The sequence below is a fragment of the Rhodnius prolixus genome, unplaced genomic scaffold (assembly GCF_049639745.1).
Source record: "Rhodnius prolixus isolate KJV_2025 unplaced genomic scaffold, Rpr scaffold_1, whole genome shotgun sequence".
Classification (NCBI taxonomy): domain Eukaryota; kingdom Metazoa; phylum Arthropoda; class Insecta; order Hemiptera; family Reduviidae; genus Rhodnius; species Rhodnius prolixus.
In genome coordinates, this window is record NW_027411581.1 from 39,344,746 (window position 1) to 39,372,604 (window position 27,859).

The 27,859-nt window shown below is 34.9% G+C and overlaps 1 protein-coding gene across 13 annotated transcripts in view; it reads right to left on the bottom strand.

The window, feature by feature from the left end:
* Positions 1-27,859, bottom strand: part of LOC141459754 (lysine-specific histone demethylase 1A-like) — a 419,413-nt gene that overhangs the window by 365,961 nt on the left and 25,593 nt on the right. The window contains exon 14 of one of the 13 annotated variants that reach the window (XM_074139224.1): positions 21,726-21,751. The exons of the other annotated variants lie outside the window; for them this stretch is intronic. Within the exon in view, the coding sequence (XP_073995325.1) occupies positions 21,741-21,751 (11 nt within the window). The 3' untranslated portion in view covers positions 21,726-21,740. Of the gene's footprint in view, positions 1-21,725; positions 21,752-27,859 lie in introns of those variants that run through there. 13 annotated transcript variants of the gene reach the window in all.

Here is a 27,859-nt window from a genome sequence, read left to right on the forward strand (position 1 = left end):
TTCGAACAAAAACAGCGGAGAATGGAAGTTGCTCAAGAGTCACTCAATGAAGTCGACAACGATGCGGATCTAGAGAAACGTGTTATAACAGGTGACGAAACATGGGTTTACGGATATGATGTCGAAACTAAGGCTCAATCGTCCCAGTGGAGGCATTCTGGATCGCCAAGACCGAAAAAGGCTCGACAAGTGCGGTCGAATGTGAAGGTTATGCTCACTGTGTTCTTCGATTTTAATGGCATAGTGCATCATGAATTCTTGCCACAAGGTCAAACAATCAATAAGGAGTACTACCTACAAGTTCAACGCCGTTTGCGTGAAGCAATCCGAAAAAAACTCCCGGATTTGTGGCAAAACAATTCATGGATATTGCACCACGATAATGCACCTGCTCACACTTCATTGCTTGTTCGTGAATTTTTGGCCAAAAACAAAACTTTAACGATGCCCCAGCCTCCATATTTGCCAGACATGGCTCCATGTGACTTTTTTCTATTTCCAAACATAAAGAGAACATTAAAAGGCCGTCGTTTTACAAGCATAGATGACATTAAAAGCGAATCGCTGAAAGAGCTGAAAGCTATCACAAAGATCGAGTTTCAGAAGTGTTTCGAGGATTGGAAAAAGCGCTGGCACAAGTGTATTGTATGCGAAGGGGACTACCTTGAAGGCGACAATATTAATGTAGATGAATAAATAAATATTTTTTTCAAAAAACGAAAATTCCCGTTACTTTTTGAACACACCTCGTATATGCATTAGAGTTTGAAGTATGCAATAGTTGGTCAACTAGTGGAGGGAAGTAGTTATTCTCCAGAGAGTAAGAAGTGTTGTGCTGCACCAGTAAAAATACACCACCAGTCAGTCACTCTCCATATTTTTATAAAAGTGATAAAATGTTATTTTTAAAATGCTAACATTACCTAAAATAAGTAAATGTAACCGTGTTAATTCAAGTAAACGCAATAACAAACGAAGATTTCATATTTAAATATCTTTTATATTTATAATAATAAGAAAATCACTCAGACCTAATAAGAGAGGAAACAGTATTAAAATGAAAAACTACTTTAACTGAAATATTAATTCATTTACCCAAATGTAGCGATTAGGTTAAAATAGACTAAATTAAATTAAAACTGTCCGGTAGGACAGTTGTATAAGGGTTGATCGTCAAAAACTGCACGAAAAAGCGTAACGTTGAAAAACACCCAACTTTGACAATTTTTTTCTCTTTTTCTATAAAAGATAAAATTCCTAAATTCTCTTTAAAATATTGTGCAAATCCTCCTTTATAACTGAATTTTTTTTTTTTCTGCAACAACAGATTAAATAGATCTCGAGAAATACGTGTCTGAAAATGGGCAAAAACGGCATTTTCAAAAAATGTTCTTGCTGTTGTTCTTCTTCTTCTTCTTGTTACCTTTTTTGTAATCAATGTAGCGCCTAAACACGTGAACCGATTTGCATGAATCTTAAAGTAGAAAAATGTATATTCCACTCCACTGAAAAGTGTTTTATCTTTACCATGTTAATAGTAAACCCACTGAAGGGGACTAACAACGTCCAGGGTTGAGTAGATATCGAAGGGTGAAAACCGCTTTCAAGTAATGTGAGCTTCTAATGCTTTGGGTTTTACCCCTTCATTTATTAGTCTATTTTTAAACCTTTCATTGTGAATAGGTAAGAGATTATAGTGTTAACTGAAATTCCAGATGAAAAAAATGTACACATGTTCATATTATATTTTGATATAGTGTCTGTCATTAAATTAATTGAACAGAAACAAATAAACCGAATTAAACTAAATCGATTGTGCATATTACATAAGATGTTTTAATTTAATTTCACTCACGACATCTTGCGGTAAGTAAATGTGGCAAAGAAAGACCGTACCCTTTCACAATGCGGTAAACATCGATTTACCGCACGATCGTGGGAAAGAGTAATGATCGATCTTTTCTCTCTTGATTTGCCACTTTTATTTTATTATTAAAAAATTTTTTGAAAATTAATTTCAGAGGGGATGATTTTTTTCTGTCAGGTGGTAATTGGACTAAAAGTCCTCAACACATTTTCAGGATGGGCACTGTGAGAAAGAGTGATTTGAAAGAAGCCTTTTTTTCAGATCTCAGACCAAAAACAAAATTGAGCTTCCGGAATGAACTCAAACCCTAAAATTGGGCACAATCACAAAACTACACCTTAAAGAATTAACAGAGAGTACATATGTTATACCATTAAAAATCTAGCAATGTGAACACAGCTAAAGAATGTTAACTCTATAGCGCTGTTAATTGGTTAGAGATATTGCAAATTCCAATCTAGCCGAGTATTAATGAATGTTGTAAGTTTAATTGCAGACAATAATTACAATTGTTACGATGATAGGTTTGGTATATAGTGACTATGTCCGGCAATTTATATGTTAGTAAAGCTTTTTATTAGAAGCCAAGCAATAAGCCGAACCGAGCTCAGTGTGCGAAGGGATGCGCGCGTGTAGCTGTAGGGGAATCTACAGTGTTTATTGCTGGACCATAGCGGATTGGGGGCTAAGAACTACAGAGTGCTGAGTGTGCGAAGTGGCTTAAGATTGTAGGAAGTCCTGGATGGTACTCCACAGCGCTGGCAGACCACTATTTTGCACATAATGGAACAATGGAACTAGCTACACCACCTTCTCCTCCTATACGCTATCTATCTTCGCTACCTTTAGTTTAATTATTTATCCCACAATTATTCTTAGAGACAGTTACTTGTGTCTACGTACAGACAATTCTAACTTATTGTTCCACTTTGACAAATATCTATTTCCAGTTAAAAAATACATCCATCCTCAGATTTCCCTTTAATTGTTTAAAATCATTCACAACTTTCTAAAATAATTGAATTATTTAAGAATTAGAAACAATACAAAATTTAAAGAAAAGTGATATAATTGTATTCGAAGTTTACGTCTTACACCAATACCTCGCTTTGCGTCGTTTCGTTTTGCGTTTTTTCGAAGTTGCGTCGCTGCTTAATTAGTACTAATTTTCACTCTGCGTCGTTAGATTTTCGAAGTTGCGTTGTTTTGGGTTCGATTGAAATTTTAATTTTTCTCTAAAAGATGGTAACACTTTTGTCTCTAATTGCGCCATGCCATCAAAACTCGGGGATTCCCTTTCTAACTAAAAATCAACGCAATTTGCAGTTTTATTTTCACTTTGTTTTGCTAATTTTAGTCGGGTTCTACAAGGAAATTTATTTTACGTTGAAAAAAAAAAAAGAAGCTGTTCAGCAAACATTGGACCAATTCTTTGTGAAAGAAAGCCGACTTACGACAACAGCCACTATGGACTCATCAGACAGTGATTAATTTTAATTTTGTTTTTCATAAATTAATTTTGTTTTAATTGAATACATACGTTTTTTTTTTGTTTTTTGTATGTATGTAACAAAATTTTATATTATTTTTGCTTTTTAAATGTTTACTTTGTTCAATTTTCTTTTTAAAAAGTAGTATTTCCGTAACCCTGGAACCTATCTTCGATCTTTACATGGTTTGCTATAGAAAATCTTAATTCACTTTGCGTCGTTTCAATTTGCGTCGTATTTTTTTGGAACGTAACCACGACGCAAAGTGAGGTATTAGTGTATTGAAATAAAATCCGTACGAAGTGAATCAAATTGATCACAAAGAACAATAATAAACTAAGGGAATAAAGCTAATCATTACAAAATAAGCACAACTTTCACGTGTAATCACTTGGCTTTTTCTAAACTGAATTAACGATATAAAATTCTTGCTCAAACCGTTAGGAAAATGTGGTTAGCTCCTCAGTGTTTGGATAATTTTGCTGATTTTATCCGTCATAGACCGCTTTTTTTTTGTTATCCCTAAACGGTTTTGAACTTTCTTAAAGCGGAGACGGAAACATAAGTCAGATTTCCTACACCAAACTGTGATAATCAATCTCTGATGATGGTTGAAAGCACGAAACTGGTCAGGGATACAAAAAAAAATATATTGCTTGATACGACGGATAAAGTCAGCGATAAAACCACTTTGCCCGAAAATTTAACTTTTTTGTGAACTATAATTTTAAAACTCGGAATTTTAATTCAATTTAATGAATTTTTATTTAAAATTGAAAATAATAAACCACAAACATTAAGGTTTACGAATTACACAAGGCAAATTGTAAGCACAACTAGGCAGTTTTTATTTGTTAAAAAAAAAAAAAAAAAATGAAAAAGTCCCAATTATACAAGAGTAGCTCGGTTTGATTTCACTGAAAATTGCAGTGGATATAATGTGGGGAGACCTGATTCCAAACCAAGGAACCTGATTGGTCCTAGCTGAGACAATGTACAGTTAACAGTCCACCATGTTCCTGCCCCGAAGGAGTTCATTAAGGGCTATTCGCCAAAGCTGACTGCGATTTAATCCGTCAAGGCCGTGGGGCTATAAAGATAATTGTAGGCCTATTAGCCGGCCACTGCAGGCTCAGAAAACACACGCATCGCATGGGCCTGGCAGATGATAGCCTTTGTAGGTTCTGTCAGGAAGAGGAGGAAACGGCACTGCACGTGTTGTGTCAGTGTGAGGGGCTTGTCTGGCTAAAGATGTTACTTCTCGGGGAGGAAAAACCAAGGCTTGTGAGCTTTACCCAAGAGTCGCTCTCCAAAATGAAGATTCTGATTAAACGGACGGGTCTAGAGGGCTAGATCTAGAGAAGGGGAGCCACAATAAATCCAAAGGGGTCGCGGTGGCGTAGGCCTTGAGGGCCGCCCTATTAGAATCTTATCTTATGTACAGTTAACAGTCCATCATGTTCCTGCCCCAAAATTTATTTGTTCTGGGAGTTAAATTTTAAAATAATGGAATTTATAGTTCTGGGCATTTTACATCACAAAGGGGGTTAAGGTCTTTCCAAAATTCTGAGATTTGTGCAAAATTCTAAAATAATTACTATTAGTAGTACTTTATTAAATTAATTTTTCACTTTTCTGAAAATGCCTTTTCCGATTTCTAAAAAACTTTTTTGGCAGTACTTTTAATTCAAATAAATTTTAAGGAAAAAAAGCACTTAGGGCATTTTGTAAAGTTAAAATGTTCCAAAATGGACACCGAGAATAAGAGATAGTCTATCACTGGACAGTGAGCTCCTAGGAAGAAAAAATCTAAGGGCTAGCTGCGGGATTCGAACCCGAGATCTCCAGTATTCGCTAACACCTCAGCTAATTCCTTCCCTTCTGAAAGTTATATTTTATTTGAAGTTATTTAGTTTCATTTTTATGAGTTAATTAATGTGACGCTAATTAAAAGAACCGAAATGGTGTTTTGCAAGAAATGATAAATCAAACTTCAAAAAACACAAGTCTTCCCATGTGGTAGAACAATCAATTAAAAGGGAGGAAATACGTAAGAGTAAAGTTACTTTCCTTTCAACTAGGACCACACATTTGAGTGTAGCGAAGTAAACGTTACATTCACTGTATTTATCGTAATAAAAAAAGAATTAATTATACTTGTAAGAAACATTTTCTCATATAAATAATGCGCACATGTACGTACATTCATATCTAGTACAGAGGAACAAGACAAGAGCTAGGAGTAGAGTGAAAACTATGGGAATCAAACGAGGAGAGTAATAAACAGATAGACATACAAACAAGACTCAATAACGTATGTAAGTTTGGTAACCGTTAGTCTAACAATCTCGGCCCAATTATATATGGGAAGTCGTGTCAACAAATGGTGCAGCCTTCACCAGAGAATACACTGGACCAGACGAAGTGGATGGCGTTAAGGCGATGGGAAATATAAAGAGAGAATAAAAGAGCAAGATGAAGGAACGAGAGTATGGATTGGGCTGCCCAAAATATTTTATAGACTCTCCTAAAGTAGAGGGCACCTGCATCAGATGCTGTAGATTAAAACAGTCCCCACCTACTCTCTGTATCCCTAGTTACACTTCACTGGATAATAGTACCATTCCATTACTACTTAGCTAACGTTCAGCTTCACGCTATCAACTAAACGGATGTTCATTTACAATAACTCAAAACTGTATATGAACTAACCACTAACTCGTTACAATTATATCAATTGTTAAGTTATTATATTCTTCGTGGTCCTTTTTTATTATAACGAATTATTTAACATCTGAGAATCATGAATGGATACAAGAAGGCTTCCTTAAAGCTGTGGCGAGACTCTCAAGCTAAAAGAACCACAATAGCATTTTTTAACTCGAGTATCATTGCCAACATTCTTTAAAAATCGAGAACACGACCTACTCTAACTGCAACGCCTGAAGTTCTAGACCAGGGATGGCGAACCTTTCTGAGACGTGGCTCAAATTTTGTTCATTTTTTTTTTTTTTTTTTTTTTTTTTTTTTTTTTTTTTTTTTTTTAGTACTAGCTCTTGGGTCACTAATGCCCATTTGCACAAGAGTTAAGTTTAAAAATTTTAAACTGAATATTTTCAAAACTAAACATCTTTAAAATTCAATTGGCTTAACGGGTAAAACGGGACGAAACAAGTGCTATGGAAGTCTCTTTTTACAAACATAACTGAACAAAACCTTACAAAAGTGTGTTTTATCTGAAGAAAAATTTAAATATGGTTATTTGCTTTGGGTTGTCGATTTTTTAAAACAAACAAAATAGTAAAATTAAACATTTTATTTGATATTTTATAAACACTTTTGCTTTATTTCAAATACTACAAAAAGCATTTGTCGTCATTTGCGTTTAAATTGCATTTGTGTCAATGCGCGATTGAAAAAATACAGATAGAATATAAATTATCCACACAATTAGAAAATCTAAATCAAACCCGCGTAAACAAACAAAGGGGTTGCCTAGCAATTGTGGGTCAGTGAAAAAGCTTGCGCGGGTCAGTGTCTGGGTTCGCCATCACTGTTCTAGGCTATGGTTTCTCTTCAAACTTGTAATTTCAAAACATTTTAGAACAGGGATCATCAGGGATATAATATGATTTAGGGGTCGATCCGTTCTAGGGGGTCGATGAATACCAATGCTATTCAATCACAACTTTATAGTCAGCCACGCAGTATTTACGATTTTCGATTTGAAGTTTGCACTTTCAACATGAAGTCGTTAAATTATTAGTTTAATAACTTAACTATGAGTAAATTTTGGAGGAATACAAATATTACGTAAGAATATCCGAACCTTTGTAATGCAGCTTTTCTTTTCTTAATTGCTTTCCCAAGCTTGTATATGGTTGTTCCATTAGCCGAGTAAACTCTTTAAATCATTATTGCAAGGAAATAACGAAATAGCGCTAACACAATTTTGTCTTTTTTTACAATAAACATGTGAGCTATGGCTGATAAAAGTAGATATTCTTTTACATTTTTTGGATGGCAGACCGAAATTTAAAAGACATGTAATTCTTCCCTCTCCCAAATTCCATATAACTTTTTTCAAAAAAATTATTCAATTGAAGATTTAGATCTTATAATAGAAATTACATGCATTTATGTAGAATGTTACATAAAGAGAGAATCATAGAAGTCGTGATATAATCCAAAAATGTATAAAATCAAGAGCTACATCCCATAGTGAAATTTATTCGAACTCAGAACTTTAATATTACATTTAATTAAACATTTTTTAAAATTATAAAGGGGATTGTATTGAAATGGTACTTTAGAACAGAGACCCTATCAACTCTTCCCCTCACAGAACTCAACATAATCGATTTTTTACGAGAAAAAATTCATAAAACAACATGAGTAATGAGTATATTTATCGTTTGAAGAAATTCGTTGGAGACATTTTCGAAAGAATCTTAAAAAGCCAATTAGAAAAAGTAGTAGGTACAACTGGTAAAAAATTATGATGATTACATTACAGCAGGATCCCCTGGTTAAGCACAATCGAAATATTAAGCTATCAGCTTCCCCACGATTTATTCATTTTAGGGAAATTTTGCTTTTATCATGCACACATGGACATTCAGAGAGAATATTTTTTTAAACATTTATTCTCACTCAGGGAACGTTAAAACGGGGAGTCTTCCTTGGAAATTCAGAATCGAAAGTTCGACCTAATCGCAACAATTTTCTCATCTGGTATGAGAAAAAAAAAATACTACTTTTCTTCGAAAATACATTAAAAATAAAACATATTCAATCAAAAAAACAATGCAAATTGAAGATACGCAAATACAGGAAGGCACATGCCTGAGGTAAACAGCACGACAATCAGTCATGCATAGTGCCACACACAATTTCCCGGAAGTAAAGTAGTAGCGAATCATAAAACATTTAGAAAAAGTAGGATGTGGGTTTGTGGTATAAAGACGTGGAAGCTTGCGGTAGAGAATATTGTTTATATAAGGAGGTGACCGCGAAATACAAACGGCATATAATGTTCCAATAAAAACAAACTAGAATATAGTCGATGACAAAGAAATGTTACAGGAAAGAGGCAAGAGGGAGATATAACCAAAGGATACTTTGGGGTTATGAAACCATAGAAATATTAAAGCCGACAGGAAAATAGTTCCTAAAAATAGGCGGCCAGCAGCGGAAGAAATTATTTTTTTTTAAATTATGCGCTGCAGATGATTGATTTGCTTAATGATTGTATACCGCAATTAAGGAATTCTATTGCAGAAAAAGAGAACGAATAATAATATTAGTTAAAAGACCTGATACTTGCTTAGTAATGTCAGCAAGATCCTACCATCATCTAGACATCAATATGATCATCAAAGTAAACAAAAGTTCGGATTTTGACCCGCTATATTCACTTCTAGTGACTATAAAGTGGGGAAGTTCAGTCATCGCATGATCTTTGTGCAGCACGATATTTGATGACATCCAAAAGTGATTTATCTACGTGATCTGCAGGTTATTATAAACATTTTCCACTCTATATTGTTGCAAGTGTTAATTTCCAAGGTTTTTTCCATTTTGGTGTTACCCCAACGAATAGTTAGTGCTTAATTTTAGGAGCAATGCTGCTCCTTATTTTCTTGGAGTAAGCAAACACTCAATCCAAAGGCGCACTTAGGGATCACACCCTTAAATGTAGTGCATTTACTTCTCCAACACAAACCCCGCCCAAAAAATAATACTGGCTCTCTCTATAATTGCCGAATAACTCGAATGATATAACTAGTGCAAATCTTGTGGAGAGTCCCTTGTATTGACTGAAAATTTCTAAAGTAGATGAAATATAGAATGAACCCGTACTAAAGGTTAGGTCATTCCGTTCACTAATCACTGGCAGGCGGTTTCAGGACTCAACTGATAACTTGCTCAGTCACATCAATTATTTGGGAGTGATTCTTGATAAGACAGCTCATGTTCACTCCCTAAGGCTGGAAACATAGTGGAACGGCGAGCAAAGCGGCGATGATAGCTGCTTCTGATCAAAGAGAGCGACAAGCAGCGAGCAAAGAGTCACATGCACATAGTGACGAGTTTAGTCGCGTTTCTCCTTTCGACGAGAAAAGATGGAGGAACTATTTCTATATGAAAATTCTTCCATGAAAATTTGGTATTTGCAGCAGCTTAGTAGTAGGAGCTGTGGTGTACATGATATAATCAGGACTACACATGAACATGGTGAATTTCATCACTTGTACCAACAACTTCGGGAGCATCCTGGCAAGATTCATTCGCATTTTAGAATATCTATTTCAACATTTGGTTACATACTAGTCCAGTGTAACCCCATTAATCCTAGCAGTTTCTTTAAGGTAACAAAATAGAAATATATGCAGATAAAATGAAATTAGTCAATTAAAAAAAAACAATAATTTTTATTAAATCACTACACCATGATTTGTCGTAAATTAATGTTGTTCATCTGAAAAAATGGAGTAGAAGAAGGATTGGAGAATTCGTTCTGATCAGAAGTAGTAGGACGTGAAAATGTAATTTAATTTTGCCTAGTATTTAGATGAAAGTTAGCGTTAAGGGATTGAGAACCAAATTAAATGTAGCAAAAATTACCTGAATTCTCCATTAACTACTAATTGTTAATTAATTTTAACTATTAATTATTAATTGTTAAAAACTATTGTAGCTTCGCAAATATTATGGTCCCACAGAGGTTTCTTTAAACAAACTAAACCAATAAATGTATAATATTCATAACCTATGAGCAATAACCTTTAAAAATTGAGCGCGATGAGAGCGAAGAAATCAAACATGTCATAACTCTATGCTCTACTCTCTATAGATAGCGTTGCTCTATTTCGCTTTGCTCTCCACTATGCGCGGTCCCATATGTTAACTTGTGTTTGATTTCGCCGCTTTGCTGTACGCTATCATCGCCGCTTTGCTCACCGCTCCACTATGTTTCCAGCCTAACTAACCGATAGGATCCACTGGAGGTTTAAAAAAAGTTCCATAAGCTGATAATCATAAAGTATTTCATTAGCAATAAAGACTAATTTATGGGTTTAAATATAGAGGCTCCGATATGTTCACGTACACCTTTATATTGATGTCCTAATGGACGGAAACTGAAACTCTAGTATTCATTTGTACTTCTAGGGAAGCAAAAACTAGCCGAACGGTTAGAGGCGAGACCTGTAAGACTAATATGTATTTTGGTACTGGGTTCGATTCCCGGTCTTAGGCCTTGGATTTTATTTAATAGTTAATATGAGAAGTATATGGTACAGTATGTTTGCTAGTCGCCTCCGTCCACAACATTGGACGTAAAGCCTGCCTGAAAAAATAGGCAGTTAATTTACTTACTTATGGGTTTAAATATTTTATTTGATTCTTACTTTATATCTGTGATCTGTTCTTCATGAAATCATTATATATTTCACATGTTCAACATTATATATTTCTCAACAAATGTTTAGTTAATGAATGTACAACAGGTACTGTAAACAACGATGGAGAGGTTTCTTAATGAATGCAGAGCTTGTCTATGAATTCTTTTTATATAGTACTTTATTCATTTTGGACGAAATAAGTAAGAATTTACTTTTATCGCAGAATTCGTGTTACATTGTTCGCCAGTGAATGTATTGTCAGATCATTTAAATTTGGCTGAGCCCCAAAGTTCCATTTACGTATCCATTTAGTTCCATTTGCGATAAGTCGTTTGTTGTTTAGTGAAAGTTTAGATTGTTTGTCAAGAAGTCTAGAGAGAAGTTTGAATCGTCTGTTTATTTCTTTCCGCTTGAATATGTGGATTTCAGGTTAGGCGTTTGTCCGTGGAGAGTCCTAGGTACTTAACACAATCTGCTGTGGGAAGAGGAGTTGGATTAGGTAAACGGGTAAAAGGATGGTTCGCCTTAGGTAGAATGCAATTCTGTGACAGTAGATGCAATAGCTAAGTATTAGTTCTTACACTAAAAGTAAAAATACCTAGGATAAAGCAAATAGCCACAACTTTAATAATGAATTATCCCAATCAGAAAAAAAACCTCTATTCTATCAACGCCAAGCTCTAGTCTGAGCAGTATTGCATGAATGCCCAATATCAGTTGGCTTTCAGAAAATCGTAAATAATCCAAATTTCGTAAATTGGAGGGTTAGGAAGTGAAAATGATAGAAAAACGTGTGGATGTAGAGATTAGGCGGAAAGACGGTCGATTTATTAGCAGAGAGAAAGAAGATTATTGAGGTATAATATAGAGGGCATAAATAAATAAGCGAGTCTAGGAAGCTGTGGATGTTGTTGCCGCCGACAGGTTAATGCCAGGCCGACCTAGCGGCCATGTATCAAATCCCAGCCACAACTAGAAGAAAGAGATGAACAGTATTATAGCCATAGTCCTAAAAGGTCCGGGCGAATCAACATTCAATTATGGCCGGTGATGGACGAGCGACCATCTATCTTACGGATTGAGGATAATTTCAGAGTTTGTTTGTTGTTTGTAGTTGTTCTTGTTGAAGTTATGAATGCTGTAGATATATGTGTAAGTGTGCGTGAGTATACGGGACTCGTGACGAGTTGAAGATATCGACAGATATACGTCTACACCTCAGCCCTGTAGCCACCCCGCGGCGGCTCGGTCGTGAGGAGCTCCGGCTCTCACATTACTCCCTCGCCATGTTCCCCTTTCATATCCAACGCCATTCTCCATTCTTTCTTTCCAAACGAAATAGCAAGCTGTTTATTTAATACATTCTTATGAAAGTACCAAAAAAAAATAAGAAATTCCTAAACCCTTGCAAATAATGTAAACATGACAGTGAAACAAACATGGATAAAATACTCAACTTGACCCCAACTTCTCACCAAAAACTATTCAAGGATAGTTAGCACTTCTAAGAAAAACATCCAATAGTTAATAAAATTGCAGAGCGAAGCGTTAAGGTAATAATACGCCATTGGCGAAGATTTCTCTTCCAATTCACTGCTAACATTTATTTAGTGTTTAGTTCCTAGAGAACAATTTTTCTAAAAATGATAACTCCCAATGAATCATTAAATGAAAGAACATTTTCAGAGTCTAAAGAAAACAAAAAAGAAGTGTAATCCTGAGAAAACTTAGTTTTATAAAAATAAATGCAGAATTTTTTTTTTTCTTCTTCTTTTTTCCTTTATTCTTAAATTTGCAACTGCGTAACACATAAATGCAACAAGCAAATATGATAACGTAAAATGTGAAATATAGAACAAAAAAATAAAATAAAAATAAAGTAATATATAAAGTAAAAACAAAATAAAATAATAAATAAATAAGTAAATAAAATAAAATCACAGGAAGGGCTTGTATGAAGGCCATCCAACGATGACCATCATAAGTCGGTTAAAGTAAAATACCGAATGGATTGATTTCAAAGGATGACCATTTTATCGTTCGACCAGGTGATCGCGAGGCCATCGGCGCCTCAGTCTGCGAGGAGCATTTGACGGGAGGTTAGTGCAAGACATGTTGCTGTTTAAGGGATTATGGTGTAGGTAAAGTTTGGAATGGAATTTGATGTAGCGGGACTGGGCAAGGTCAGAAACAAATGGGATTCACAGGTCGGTGTGGATGGTATGGTTGCTTACATAGAAGGGTGCGTCAGTGATGGTTCGAAGGATTTTTGACTGGAGGGTTTGGATTCTGTTTAGGTTCGAACGCTTAGCTGTTCCGTACAGTTCAAGTCCGTAAGTCCAGATAGTAGCGAGTAGGGCTTAGTATAGTCGTTTCTTGTTTGACAGAGTCAGTTTTAACCGTTTGTCAAGTAGTCTTTTGAGCATTCGATATCTCTGGTTTAGTTCAAGTCGTTTGAGTCTAGTATGTGGATTCCATGTGAGTCGCATCAAGGAATATTCCAAGAGTGTATATTCCATGTGAGAGAAGGATATGCAGCGGGATTTATTTCAGTTTACCTTTATTCTCCATTTACGGAACCAGGGGTCAAGGATGTTAAGATGGGCCTGGAGGGATCTAGTGGCTATAACCGGATCGGTGTTATGGGAGAGGATAGCAGTATCGTCTACGAAGGTATAAATGCTCGTATTTGGATGAAGAGGAAGGTCAGCCGTGTAGACAGTGTATAATAGGGGGCCAAGGATACTTCCTTGCGGGACTCCAGCTAGGATCTGATAGATAGGATTTTAGGATAAGGTAGTAGGTACTTGGAAGGACATTCTTGAGCTTCAGCAAAAGTCCTTCATGCCACACTTTGTCAAAGGCTTGAGACACATCCAGGAAGACTCCTGGACAGTACTGCATTAGCTCAAGAGAGGTGGCAATGGTGTCTACAACGCGATGTGCTTGGTGGATGGTGGAATGAAAATTTCGGAGTCCAAATTGATGATCGGGAATAATAGAAGGAATTGAAGGATTAGGAGTAAGGATACTTTGCAGGCGAAGTTGGAGTAGCTTCTCTAGCATTTTCCTAAGAAATGGGAGAAGACTAATGGGTCGGAAGGAGGCAGGATCGTGTGCTGGTTTTTTGGGTTTAAGGATCATGCGTATAGAGAAAAACTTCCAAAGGATAGGGAAGTATGTGGTTCGTAGGACTGCATTATTGAGTGAAGTAATAAAAGAAAGCTTAATGTAGACATCCTGGTGGAAGAAGGCTCCGAAGCAGGCCAAGGATGAAGTAGCTGAGGAACGTGGAAGACGACTTAGAGGCCACCAGCCAGCGTAGTTGGAAAACGGCCGTGAAGGATGGAAGACTGTTGTGGCTGAGGCTCAGGTCCTTCATAGGCTGTGATGGTCAGAGTGTAAGAACTACTCATCAGCACTAAGGAGACCAAGCTTAAAGAACACGTCAAGCGCCGTTTTTGAAAAATAAAACCCATAATTCTAAAAAATCAATTTAGTTCACTTCCCATTGTCTCATTTTATACAATCAGGAGCTCCTAAATCAGTTATAAAATTTAACTTCGCTTTGAGTTTGCAGACCACTTACTACAAAGAGGGGAAGACATAAACGCAATACACACAAATTAGTAAGAAACATATCTTCGGACTAAGCTCAAATCGGATTCATTTGTTCAAAACTTAGAATCGAAAATCTAACAACATAGCAAACTTGCTCTTAACTTAAATTAACCACAATTTTTTTAAAATAATAATCAAGTAAGTGGATGAGATTAGCTCCGCAGCATTCCAATGCAGAGATCCTGGGTTCGAATTCAGCTGCAGGCCGTTAGATTTTCTTTCTCTAAAAGCTTCTTTCAGCACAGTTTCCAGAGATGGGTTACTGTTGTCTGTAAAGAAAGAACATTGACCAGAGAACGGGCTGTGCACCGAAAACAGCTACGGGCGCCAATGACCTCAGATGTTGACGCGCCTTAAATAGAAATAATCAAATGTATGAAACATTGCATCTTTAAATAAAAATTCGTCGAAATCTAAACGTAAAAACTAGTAATACAGTAAAAGTAGTGCATCCTGCGCTATCCATTGAGCAAAGTCCAAACTAAACAGCCTCTCGTTTAATGAGACCATTTATTAGGTCTGGTGTAGAAGGCACTCTGATTATATAAATATAAAAAAGTCTAGTTTTGATTTCAGCGGCCGAAAGGGAGTATCCATTTGGAAATTTGGAAATCAGAAAGTTCAACGGCCTAAAATAGTCTCAATCACGATCACCAAGAGAAAAAGAGAATAATACAACAAAAAATTAATAGAATAGATAAGATCAAATTATATATTACAGAAGAATAAATGTTGAAAGATTTCTTTTTATTTATTTTCAATGAATTAATTTAAAATTAAAAAAATATACAAAGTGTTATGTGATACAATTATTAAAATGTGATTGTGAACATTGATAATTACAGTTGAGGAAATTTGTTTTAACTGATGTTGAACTTTAAATTACTATTTATATAAATAAGAGAAACAGCCATGGGGTACTTAGTATTGGTAGTGGCAGCATTCGACAAGCAGCATGCAACCTTTACGTGTAGCTTTAGTACAAGCCTATCTGATTGTACACGCAATAAACTAATGTGTAATGCACATTATTCACCAGTAGTCCTCTGAACTGATTGAAACTCTACGTTATAAGTGACAAAATCTCCTAACCAACTACGACATACAATTGCGTTCGCTTTCAAAATATACACATATACAAAATTTGTGATTCTATCATAATAGACAATTATGGCAGAAGTTCCAGTGTAAATTGGCTATTCCGGTCGTCTTTTGCCAAAAGCTTAATTTCGGATCCCCTAGAGGTGCCGAAACAAAACATTAGAACTCTTTGCATTATTTTCATTTTAGAGTAAGGCTGACCACACATACATCGGCAGTTTGAAAAATCCATTGAATTTTCGAATTCAGGCATCCTCAAATCATTAATTAAACCTCAAGAATCGAAACTCTGCACAAATATAAAAACCTCAAATTAACCCAATTATAAAAAAAAAAAAACCTTTGACCTAGGCCAGGGGTCGGCAACCCGCGGCTCTTTTATCCAAATTGAGTGGCTCTTCAGCCTGCCCAAAATATATTTTATATTTTAATTATATTGAAACGAATGAAAATTCCATTTATTAAAGGTATTTTTTCAAAAAGAATGTTAAATGTGATACTTCTGAAATTGAATAGAATTATACAATAATAAAATAAAGTACGTAATTATATAATACTTTCATCCAAATACACGTTTAGTTATTAATTATTTATTTATTTACTTTGTAATATGTAAAAATAAATGTATTAAAACTGTCCGACAGGACAGTTTCGTCAAAAACTGCACGACAAAGTGTAACTTTGAAAAACACCCAACTTTAAACATTTTTTTTCTCTATTTCTATAAAAGATAAAATTCCCAAATTTTCTTTATATATTACAGTAAATCCTTCTTTATAACTGTATAAAACATTTAAATGTTATTGAATATCATAAAATAATTTGTGAATACAAATGATCTACAGAATTTTGTACATTGTCATTCTTGCGGCTCTTGGTAAGATTTATTAAAATTATTTAAGGAGAAATGGCTCTCTACTTAAAATAAGTTGCCGACCCCTGACCTAGCCCAGTAAAACAAATAATTCCGGGATAATGAATAAGAGTAGGCTCAGACACAAGTTATCAGACCATGGTCGCACCTAGGGAAGTTTAGGGGTAAAAACCTCACAGATAGTATAAATAAACCCAAAAAAATATGGTATAAAAAAAAGTAAAAGTAACTTAGACTACATGAGTAAGTGAACACCCTGGTGAGGCCCAGTGAACACCCTTCATGGGGCCTGGATCTTAAGGATTCTTAAGTAGGAACTCAAGAAAGAAGTGGAAGCTAGCAGAGGTGAGCCTTAAGACCTCCCACGATTGAGAGCATTGCCTACAATGTGTACATCAGAAAAAGCTAAGTCTTAATCTTCTGGAACAACCTATAAATTATATGAAGAATGGACTAGGAAGCTGTTATTCAAAGATTTAGATTTCTATGCAGAAACTAGGTATTGAAGGAGAATATAATCTCCCATCCAAGAACATCCAAGATTCTGGGCTTTCCTCGATGTCTTGTTTTAGAAGGAATGCTACAGCGGTCTTATGCCGCTGGCACAATGGGGAGTAATAGATCTATGAAGCTTGCAGGACACTATAACTCCTCTACCTCAAAAATAGACTATGTACAAGTATATATTACACAGTACTTGCACATTATTAAGGAAAACTCAAGTGTAAAACGAGATAAAACGGCTGAAAAAAATTCTAGAAGCAACTCTAACTTGTCAGCAAAGGCTTGAAGCTTCTGCCCTATATAGAATAGAATAAAAATGTTGCAGACAGATAGATGTTGGGAACAGTGATGTAAAGAATGCCTAAGTTGTATTTAAACTTAGGCAGGATGCAATCTCAATACCAGGTATCAGTTTAATAAAGTAGAGACCCAAGCCCAAAGAAGTGCTTAATGCATTACCGCCTCAGATCATATGTCCAACTTTACCCATGTAAACTTATACCCATCTCTTTGTAAAAAATTATCTTTCTTTTTGCAAAAAAAAAAAAAGAAGTAGTGATAGGATTAAAAGTAGTTTCAAGGTGTACAGCAGAGATAACATTGTCCTATAAGAATAGAAGAAGTAATGGGCTGCAGGTTCGCGGGAAAGACCAAGAAGAATATAAAGAGGATCGTCCGGATAGAGGAGATATATATATATGTAGCTGCATCCATACAGATATTGTACTGCTGCATTTAGTTATACAATAGTTCACTTTAAGATTAGAATCTCACTTATTCCTTCTGTACCTGAAGTACATAATAGAAACTGAAAAATAGTTTTACAGCAACTTATTCCCTCTACTGTTCAATAAACATTTTAAATAAAAATTAATTTAAACAAACAAAAGTGCTGCGGAAATATGAACTTCAACGCGAAATACCGTTGCGTTTAGAATACACTGAACTGGTTTTGCGTCTTTATCCTCAAATATTGTTAGAACATAATGGTGGATGCCTTTCGAACTTCAACTATTTCTGCAAGAAAATCTGGCGTCACCCAACTTTCTTTTACTATCCTCAAGTTAATTTCAATGATGGTTATGGTTTTTTCGTCGTTCCCCAAAATCATTATCCTCAAGGTTTCTATTTCAAAACTTTTTACATACTATTACTTAAATATTATTATTATTTTTAATCATTTAGTTACAATCAACGCACTGTGTTATAAGCGACAAGGGTAACAATAAGCAATATTTCACACATATGAGAGAGGAGAAGCTACCCAGCGGTAACACTACAATAACATTCTACTGACTTGATCAGAGAGGAGATCACGAGGCCACTGTCTTTTGAGACGTCTGGAAATGTTCTGGAAGATAGATGTACAAGTGGATTGTGATGTGTTTGAATGTTAAGATGGAATTTTCTGTAACGTGTTTTTGCAACTTGTGTGGCGAAAGGAATGTTCAAGTCTGTGTGAATGGTATGATTGGTGTCGTAGAAAGGAGCGTTTACTATAGAGCGAAAATAAATTATTAAATATGGATAGCTATTCTAGTAATGGCATTAAATACAACTGGGTATCACAGATAAAAAGCTATTTTATAACGTTAGGGTATGACTGGCTGTGGGAGAGCCAGCGGGCAGATTTAATGAAAAAATTTAAAAACAAAATGTTAAGTGATTGGAGGCAGAAATCCATTTCAAATGACCTAGAGAGCACATTAGAGAAAATCTATAGAGAATGACCTCTAGAGAGAGCACATTCTTCCTCGTATAGTACATTGTATTAGGATATCCTGCACGCAAAATACGAGAACTATTACTTGTTCTATAATATTGGTTTGGAAGCCGTCAGGGTGTACAGCCAACTCAGGAATAGTGCTGCTAAAAAATGTACCATTTATACAAAAAAATAATAAAATAAAATAACGTATAGCGTAGAATTATCTGAATCTAGTAAATTATGCAGAGCAAGCGAGGAATCTCTCGGACACATATTTTTCGAATGCCCTTAGTACAGTTTGCATAGAAATAAATACCTTAATAGTTCTTCAGATACTTCTTGTATACATACTTGTATGTGAAAACAAAATTATGCATTTAATGTGTATAACTTTTTTACTAAAGCAATGAGACTACGTAGTGCTTTGCTAAAAGAGTAATGTCCAGTCTGTGCTCACTAGATCTACAATGTTATTTTAATCGGTAATGCAAACGAATAATTTGTGATTTTGTCTGCCTAGATTCCTGTTTATATGTTGATGCTGTTTCCCTGAGATACCTCTTATTTTGTTTCCTTTCGCACAGGAATAAAAGAAAAGAAAAGTATATGTATTGTTCGGTGACATTTTCCTTTTTCTTTAAAAATTCACCTACACTTTTTGTATGTTTAATTTCAGTATAAGTTTGTTCATTTCAATTATTTTTGTATCTTCATTCTTAAGCAAAAGGCTAACTCTTTCTGTAGCACGCTACTTTGTATAATACAGAAATAAATAAATTAAAAAAAAAACTATAGAGCGAACAATTTTAGATTGCAAGGCCTGGATCCTTCTTTGCAGATTTGAACGTTTGGTTGAACCCCACAATTCGATGCCATAAGCCCAGGACTGGCTTTAATATACTTACATATATAAGTCTTTTGTTGTCTAGAGTGAGTTTTGATCTGTTATCGAGTAGTCTTTTCAGTTGTCGGAAACATCTGTCGAGTTCTGTTCTTTTAAGTCGTGTATGAGGATTCCATGTAAGTCTTTTGTCAAGGTAAAGCCGAAGGTAGCGGACTTCGTTGACTGCTGGTAAAGGAATAAGATTGTAAAAGACCAGTGAAAGAGTGATGCGTCGATGAGTGAAGGAAATGTTTTGAGATTTTGTCTCGTTCAGCCCATTGAATATTAAAATTTAAATTAATATTTTCTAAATATCTATCTGACTGCAAAAATAGGAGTTAAATGCGTAAAAACAAAGAATTCTCGTAGTAGAAATTAAAAGTAAAAAAAAAAAGGAGTTTAAAAAGTAATTTCATTACAGCTGCTCTGATTAGCAGAACTTAACTTTTAGCCTCACTCCTACCAAGTGAATGGAATTGCACGCTTCTTCCCCCAAGGATATCTTTTACCCCAATCGGAAATAGAAAAAGGAAATGAAAAAAAAAAGATGAAGAACAAGTAAAAAGGGAAGCAAAAGAATGGTATTTAGTTGAAAACTACTGTGAAGATTTGCCGACTGAAGAAAGAGAGCGTTGTTGTACGAAGCCGGAACATCTTAGGTAAGTACCTAGCCAACACAAAGATCATCCGATGCTCTTATATACATCAAAGCTGGGACCCGCTGCTACCTAAGTTTCCTTCACACAAACCAATGACAAACTAATCTGTATTAGAGGCACGACTTCTTTGTGTTCGCTAGATGAGTGAATGCGACGTTTCCGTTCATCCCTGACAGTTCACTTCAACCCCTTCGCCTATTCATTTAGCTTTTTTTCTTGACATCCAACTGGAATAGCAGCACATTTTTTTTTAAAAAACGAATTGTCGGCATCAATCTTACAATACCTATTTTTTTTACCTTTAACTTTTAATAAATGAGATAGAATTCCTGAGCGATAATCGGTTTTTCTGGCACCAAGATCACATATCCAACTCAACCATAAAACCTTTTTTTACACCTTGAAAGCAATTCAAAACCTAAAGAATTGTATTGTGTTATAATACTTAAATATCAGCCATAATAAAAATGATTAAAGAGCGGCCGACTACAGAAGAGGTGTCCGTTTTACAAGCAGTTTTTTAAATAATTCCATTATTTAGTGAGGAAAATACTTAACACTCAAGTTAAATATTATATTTTTTCGGCAACCATTAGATTTATTAACTAAAAAAATTAAAAATTTCATTGTACAGTCTACAAAGAGTAAATTATTTATTATAAACATTTATTGTTATATTACAATTATTTACATTACTTACGTATTTACATTACTTATTACATTTTCTGCTGTTTCTTTTATTGATGGAGGAGTGTTTTCTAAACAGGAATCACAAGAATCCATTTTAAATTTCTATAAGGTAACACTATAACCTTTTTAACTGTTATAATTAAAAATATCTAATTATTTATTAAAGTATTATTAAAGTATTAAAAGTACTTTTTTCTGCAACCATGTAGGAATATTCTCATTACTCAATTAAAATCAGCTGTGTAATGCCCAACTTTACCTCACTAATGGGGATAAATTCCCATTAGTGTCACTTTCCTCACTAGTGAGTGAAAAAACTTTATTGTGCTTCCTTGATATAAGAAGTTTTGTTATTAAATATTTTCTGTAAAACTTTAATAAGCTTATTTAAATTTATTTTATCTAAATAATTAAAAAACGAATTTTAAAAAAATAGAATAAAAATTAAAAGGAATATAGAAATTAAAATTATATTTTAATAAATAAGATATTTTTAATTATAACAGTTAAAAAGGTTATAGCATTACCTTATAGAAATTTAAAATGGATTCTAGTGATTCCTGTTTAGTTTTTTGTTTAGTTAATAACCCTAATGGTTGCAGAAAAAATATAATATTTAACTCGAGTGTAAAGTATTTTCCTCACACTCGGCAATTTGCACTCGCTCGTGCGTGCAAGCCCTGCCTCGTGTGAGGAAAAGTACTACTTTCCACACTTGTTAAATAAATAACTATTTCATTTTTACTATAGCACTGAGTAACTGTTTTCCTCACAACTTCAAACTGTCTCTATCTTTGTTAGGTTATAATTTTGGTCTTGGAGCGAATTCGCCTTGTTCTACTCATGGAGTGTGACCATACTGTGACCCGTGCGTAAGTTACATTTTAATATTATGAGCGTCAAGAGAGTTTCTTGTCTTTTTCCTAATTTTTCTTCTTTAATTAGTGCCTGAAAAGTATACAGTTGATTTATTACAAGGAGATATTTCTTTAAAGGGATCGTTTCCTATGTAATTTAAAATTGTAGGAGAGGGGAATCAAAACAAAAAGGCACTTTCCTCGGCAACTTGATCAGCAACTAACTCAGTACCACATCAAGTTTAGTGGGTGTAGTAGGTTTAGTTCAAGATGAGGGTGTAATCTTTAGATACTCTAAAGAACGAAATAAGAATATAACTTGGCGAAAAAGAACCAGTAGCTCACAGCATTAGTAGCCAATCTAAAGACTAAGGGTACGTTCACAACTGAACTGTGAGTATAGATGATAGCAGAGATGATAACTGATAGAGTAAAACATAATCCTGATTAGTGGGCACAACAGAGCTTTGATACATGCAACATGTCGAGTAGTGAAGAAGAGTTTTTATGTTCAGCAGCAAAAACAAAATGGTATATTTTAAAGAAAAAACGCTTTAGAAAATATCATGTACGTACATCCCATAAATAAAAAACGAAGTACTTTGGGTGAATTTCACCATTTATGTAAAAAACTTAGAAATTATCCAAGATCGTTTTTTTGAATATGGAGGATAGGTCCACCCACGTTCGACTATATTTTAGAAAAAATAAGGTCAAAATTAAGAAAACGGAAAAACTGTCATGGAACTCCTATAACCATAGAAGAAAAACTAGTGATTACTCTTAGGTAAGTAATGGTTTTATTGTACACATAAAAATAAATGTAAGCACGATTTAAAAAACAAAATATTGTTTAAAGTAGGTAAATAATAAAATAATAACAAAAAATAATGAGAAAAGACAGAGCTAATTAATTTTCTACGTCCATTTTGAAGCTCCGATACTGGAGTTCAGCTAGCAGAAAAATGAAATATTTAATTCTATCATCTATGCTTGTTTATAGCAGCGCGTATGAGTCACTAGTCGCAGCTTCTTTGTGCATGCTCACATTCGAATGTATTATGTTTTTAAGCGCTGATGCATCACTCCTATCATCTATGCTCACAGCTCCGTTGTGAACGTACCCTAATTCTGTCAGCAAGTACAGCGCGTGACGGTAACTAGTGAAGACGAAATCTCCACACTAATCCGATTAGTCTACCACTGACGATGGATGGACCTTCGAAACCGTTCACGGATCCAAGAAATACGCTACGACAGCTAACACAAAAACTTGTGATGATAACTGTACTTTCATTCATTACTCTTTTTTCCCCTTTTTTTATGATTTAAGGCGCGTCACCATCTGAGATTATTGGCGCCCGGAGCTTTTTTTTTCAGTGCACTGCCGGCCTCCGGATAGTGTTCTCTCGTTACAGGCTACACTGACCATCACCGGACGGACAATAAGTTGTAAGAAACTCGTAGGAAGAAAAAAAATCTAAGGACCAGCATCTAAGCAGCTGGATTCGAACCCAGGATCTCCGCGTGGGAATCCATTACGCTAACCGCATAGCTAATCCCTTCCTTATTCTTTTCTTTTTAAAATATAATTTGTTGATCCTATTAAGATTAGTATATTTGATTCAACATATTACTGCTAATGATGATCTAACTAGTTTAGAAAATTAGTTGACTATAAGCAAGTTTGTTCAATAAATAAGATATATGGAAAAGCACTGAAACTTAGAGATCATCTTAAACATTATTGTGAAATGCATGTAATATTGTATATACAGGGTGTCTCAGGGTTAAGTGTTCTAACTGAAAATATGAATTTAGGACTTCAAAACAAGAAAACATTTTCCTCTGAAGGTATGTCCGTTAACGCTTTGTTTATGGGATATTCACGTCTAAAGATTTTAGCACGAATGATAAATTGATTGTATAACTGCTAAAATCACCTTGTATCTCTAACTGCTCATACCAATATTGACATTTTACGGAATAATACCATCTGGAATTTGCACTGTGGTCTTTCTAAATATTAACTGTTTCTCAATAACATTTATCAGTTTGACGCTTTTACAGAACTTGCATCATTATGCATCGCATTTATTCTAACAGTGAATATGCCGATATGGTGATTGTGTACGTATGGTTTTTGCAATGCTGCCCGTCGTGAATTTCCGCGCGATTTCCGAATAAAAGATTATCATACAAGACTATCTTTAGGTCCACATTTCAAAGTCTTAGAGTAACTGGCACATTTGGTTTAATGCCACGAGCTGATAGAGCTCTTGTCCCTTAATGAAATGAAAGGAGTGCGACAATATTGCAATAATTTGATCATAATCCGTCCGCCAGTGTGCGAAGAACTACAGCTGAATTACATATTACGCCAACTATTGTAAGGAGAACTCTTTTTGTAGATGGACGTCACCCATAGCATTATCAACGGGTACGACATTTATTACCTCAAGAATTTTGTCAAAGAAATTTTTCCGTCATATTCTCGCATCATATTCTCTGGACGGATGAAGCTACACTCACAAGAAATATTCAACCAAAAAACTTATCTCTGGATGCTCGAAATTCCTCAAGCAATTCGTGAGTACCATTTTCAGCGTGAGTTTTAGTGATATTAGACAATATTTTAATTAATCCGCATTTCTTACCATTTAGGCTTAATGCGGACAATTTTCTGCAATTTTTTTAGTGATGAGTATTACATTTTGATTGAAGATGTTCCGCTACAACTGAGTAGGAACTCATGGTTTCAATTAGATGGTTGTCCAGCATATTGCGGCAGAGATCCACGAAACTGGCTAAATCAACATTATTCCAATCGAAGGATTGGCCGTGCAGGACCAGCGGCTTGGCTTGCACGCTCTCCAGATCTGCCACCTATGGGTTTTTTTCATGATTTTTTTCATTTTTTGTCTTCATTCTTTAAGAAGAAGAGTAATTGAATCAATAACAGCAATCCAGTGTCGTTCGGCTATTGCTGCTGTGGAAGAAAGATACCGATTCCTCATTTTCTTTATTATTTAATTATTTACTTTAAATTATTTTCTATTAATAAAGTAGTTGGAAGACACTATTAATTTTTTTTATTATAACCTATCTAATAATCATCTTTAGACGTGTATATCTCATAAACAAAGCGTTAACGAGCATACCTTCAGAGGAAAACCCTGAAACACCCTGTATAATAATAATAATAATAATAAGGGAAGGGATTAGCTATGAGGTTAGCATACTGGACTCCCACGCGGAGGTCCCGGGTTCGAATCCAGCAGCTGACCCTCTCCTCTTCCTAGGAGCTTCTTACAGCTCACTGTCCGGTGATGGACAGTGTTGTCTGTAACGAGAGAACACTGTCCGGAGGCCGGCAATGCACTGAAAAAAGCTCCAAGCGCTAATAACCTCAGCTGTTGATGCGCTAAAAAATGCGTGTGTGTTGATTTGTGGTTTAAGCATCTTATTTTTATTTTCTTTGTAACTATGTGAGACTCTTAGCTAAGAAACTATTAAATTACTCTTAGCTACCAACTAAATAAATAAAAGTTTTCTGCACTACTTTATTAAAGAAGTAATTAATTTGTTTTATTTAATTTCATTTCAGCCTTACAAAAACTCTTTCTACCATGAGTATTAGTTACAGTATAAATAAAGATGATAAAATGAAACAGAAGAACAGCGTTTTTGTTATAAAAGAGTATGCCATTGTTTCAAAGGTAAACCTTACAAGCAGTCTGCAAATCCCCGCAGCGCTAGATCGTGGTTTTCAGATCGCCATCTCGTCCGATCGGTATGGAACACCATATCACGGCTCCTTCCCTCTTAATTAAGGCTAACTTTTGCCGCGCACAACCAACGTAAAACGATATATCTAGTCAGGTAATTGGACTTGTTTAACCTCAGAGATATGTTAATTAAAGAGTTTTCTCTTAACTACCATGTTGTGGTTGTAAGACCGCCCCGGTCTCTACTTATTAACATCCACATTACAAATAAGACTACAACAAAGAAGGTGTTGCCTTTATTTATGTAACCAAAGCTATATAACGATTTCATCTAGTCTAGACTAATTTAGAATATAACTTAAAATTTACATTTTATCAATATATTTACAAATATACTTAGGCAGTATCTAGAAATGGACGCAATTGTGAGGTGTAAAATTCTTAACCGGAAATGCTATGTAGACCAGCCTGTATACTAAAAAAAAATGTGGCTGTGTCATGGACACGGCCGTGCGTTGTACGTGAATACGTTTACGCAACGGGTTATATTTTTTATATAAAATATTTTTATTTATATATTTAGGATGAAACAATGTGTCTTCATAATCGACGATCGAACACAATCTATGCCTATACAGTTCGTTGTCGATGTAGAAGCTGCACAATTTCAACCGCCCCAGCTGCAGATGTACTGGCCGCTCGGCCGCATTCATTCTTTTACGTTCCCGGCACAGCTTGACTCGGTCATATGGTGTTTTATTATTACCATTCGATTGTTCTTGAGAAGACCTTTCCAACCGTATACGATCTCTGTATTTGGTTTTGGCTTTTCGACGCGTATAGGCCGATATTATATATTTTTGATAATATTTTTTTATTCTAACAACTTATTATATTCACTGTCACGATTTTACACTAATGTTTTACGATAGATTGTGACGACAGCTGACGATTAAAACTTAAACGACCATCATAGCTTCTCCGAGTCAAAAGTTATACTAATTGCAAATCTCAATACTCAGCAAAATGGTCTCAAAATGGCGGCGCTTTTCCCTCCACCGCGCGCGATGCGTCACAGTCCTCGTTTATCCTAATGAATTCTTTGATCCTTTAGCTATACAGTGGTCTAATTTAATTTTGGATGTAGACGATAGATTCGAAACTATAATGCCAAACTGTATCCCCCGATTTTGTTATCATTAGGTTTTTTGGATTGCCTCCATATGATAGCAAATTTAAAGACGTATTCACGCCAAAAAAAAATTCAATGGCCACGTTTATGGAAGAGGTTAGCTAAGTGGTTAGCGTATACTGGATTCTAATGCAGAGATTCCGAGTTCGAATCCAGTTGCTGGCCCAAAGATTTCCTTAGGAGCTCCTAACAGCGCACTGTCCGGTGATGGACTGTGTTGTCTGTAACATTCAGTACTCTTTCCGAAGGCCGGTAGTGCACTGAAAAAAAAAAAAGCTCAGGGCGCCAATGACCTAAGATGATGACGCGCCTTAAATTGAAAAAAAAAAAAAAGCAGGAGTATTATATTTTTATTAAATCTAAAATCAGTCGTTGCGCTGTAAAAAAATAATTCCGTGTTAAGAAAATATGGAATACTATTCCCACTGACAGTTAAAGAATACAGTACCAATCACACTAATTATTATTAAAGGCTATTCTTCGGGATAACTGTGATAATATTAAAATAATAATAAAAAGCTAAAAATTTAACCAATGAAATATTAACCACTATCTACCTTAATTGGAAATAAATTAATTCTGTAGAAACTATTAAAAGAAATAGAAAGAAAAATATTAAAATAATAATGTCAAAGTGTAGTCAACATTAAGGCTAGAGTGTGTAAATATGCTAACAAAGGTGTTATTTATATGATGGCAGAAGTTTTACTGTTTCCATAAACTAGTTCGGGTGTGAACGGTGGGTTTATTTCCATATTCACTCCCTTATGTTGGGAAGTGTGTTATAACACTTTAGAGAGAAGGAGAGAACCAATCAGAATAACTCTTACATTGGTAAATAGAGGAGACGGGGAAGTAGGTATAAGAGGCCACCTCTTTATGGACACTGCTCGTAAACAACACATCCTCTCCTCCGTTCTAATTGAAATCTCGTTAACTCTCATCATAACTTAACCATCCAAACCAACTCTGCCACTTACATATAATATCTTTAAAACATTCCTTTAAAATAAAATTTATATATTACTAAATTATTAAGTTGGATGTCAGTTTAAATAGAAAACCTCAGATCCAGGAATTGGAGTTTCGTGTAAAAGTCCAATTAAAAATAAAATAAGAATTAATAAAATGCTCTTTTGGTAAACTTGTTATCAACATTTATTAATACAAATAATATATTCTTGGAGTAATTATTTTAGTTTTTGCTTCCCTGTGATGGAGGGAAGGAAATTCCAAAATTTTGTTCAACAAATTAATGAGCGTGTCCTGTTTTGTTTTT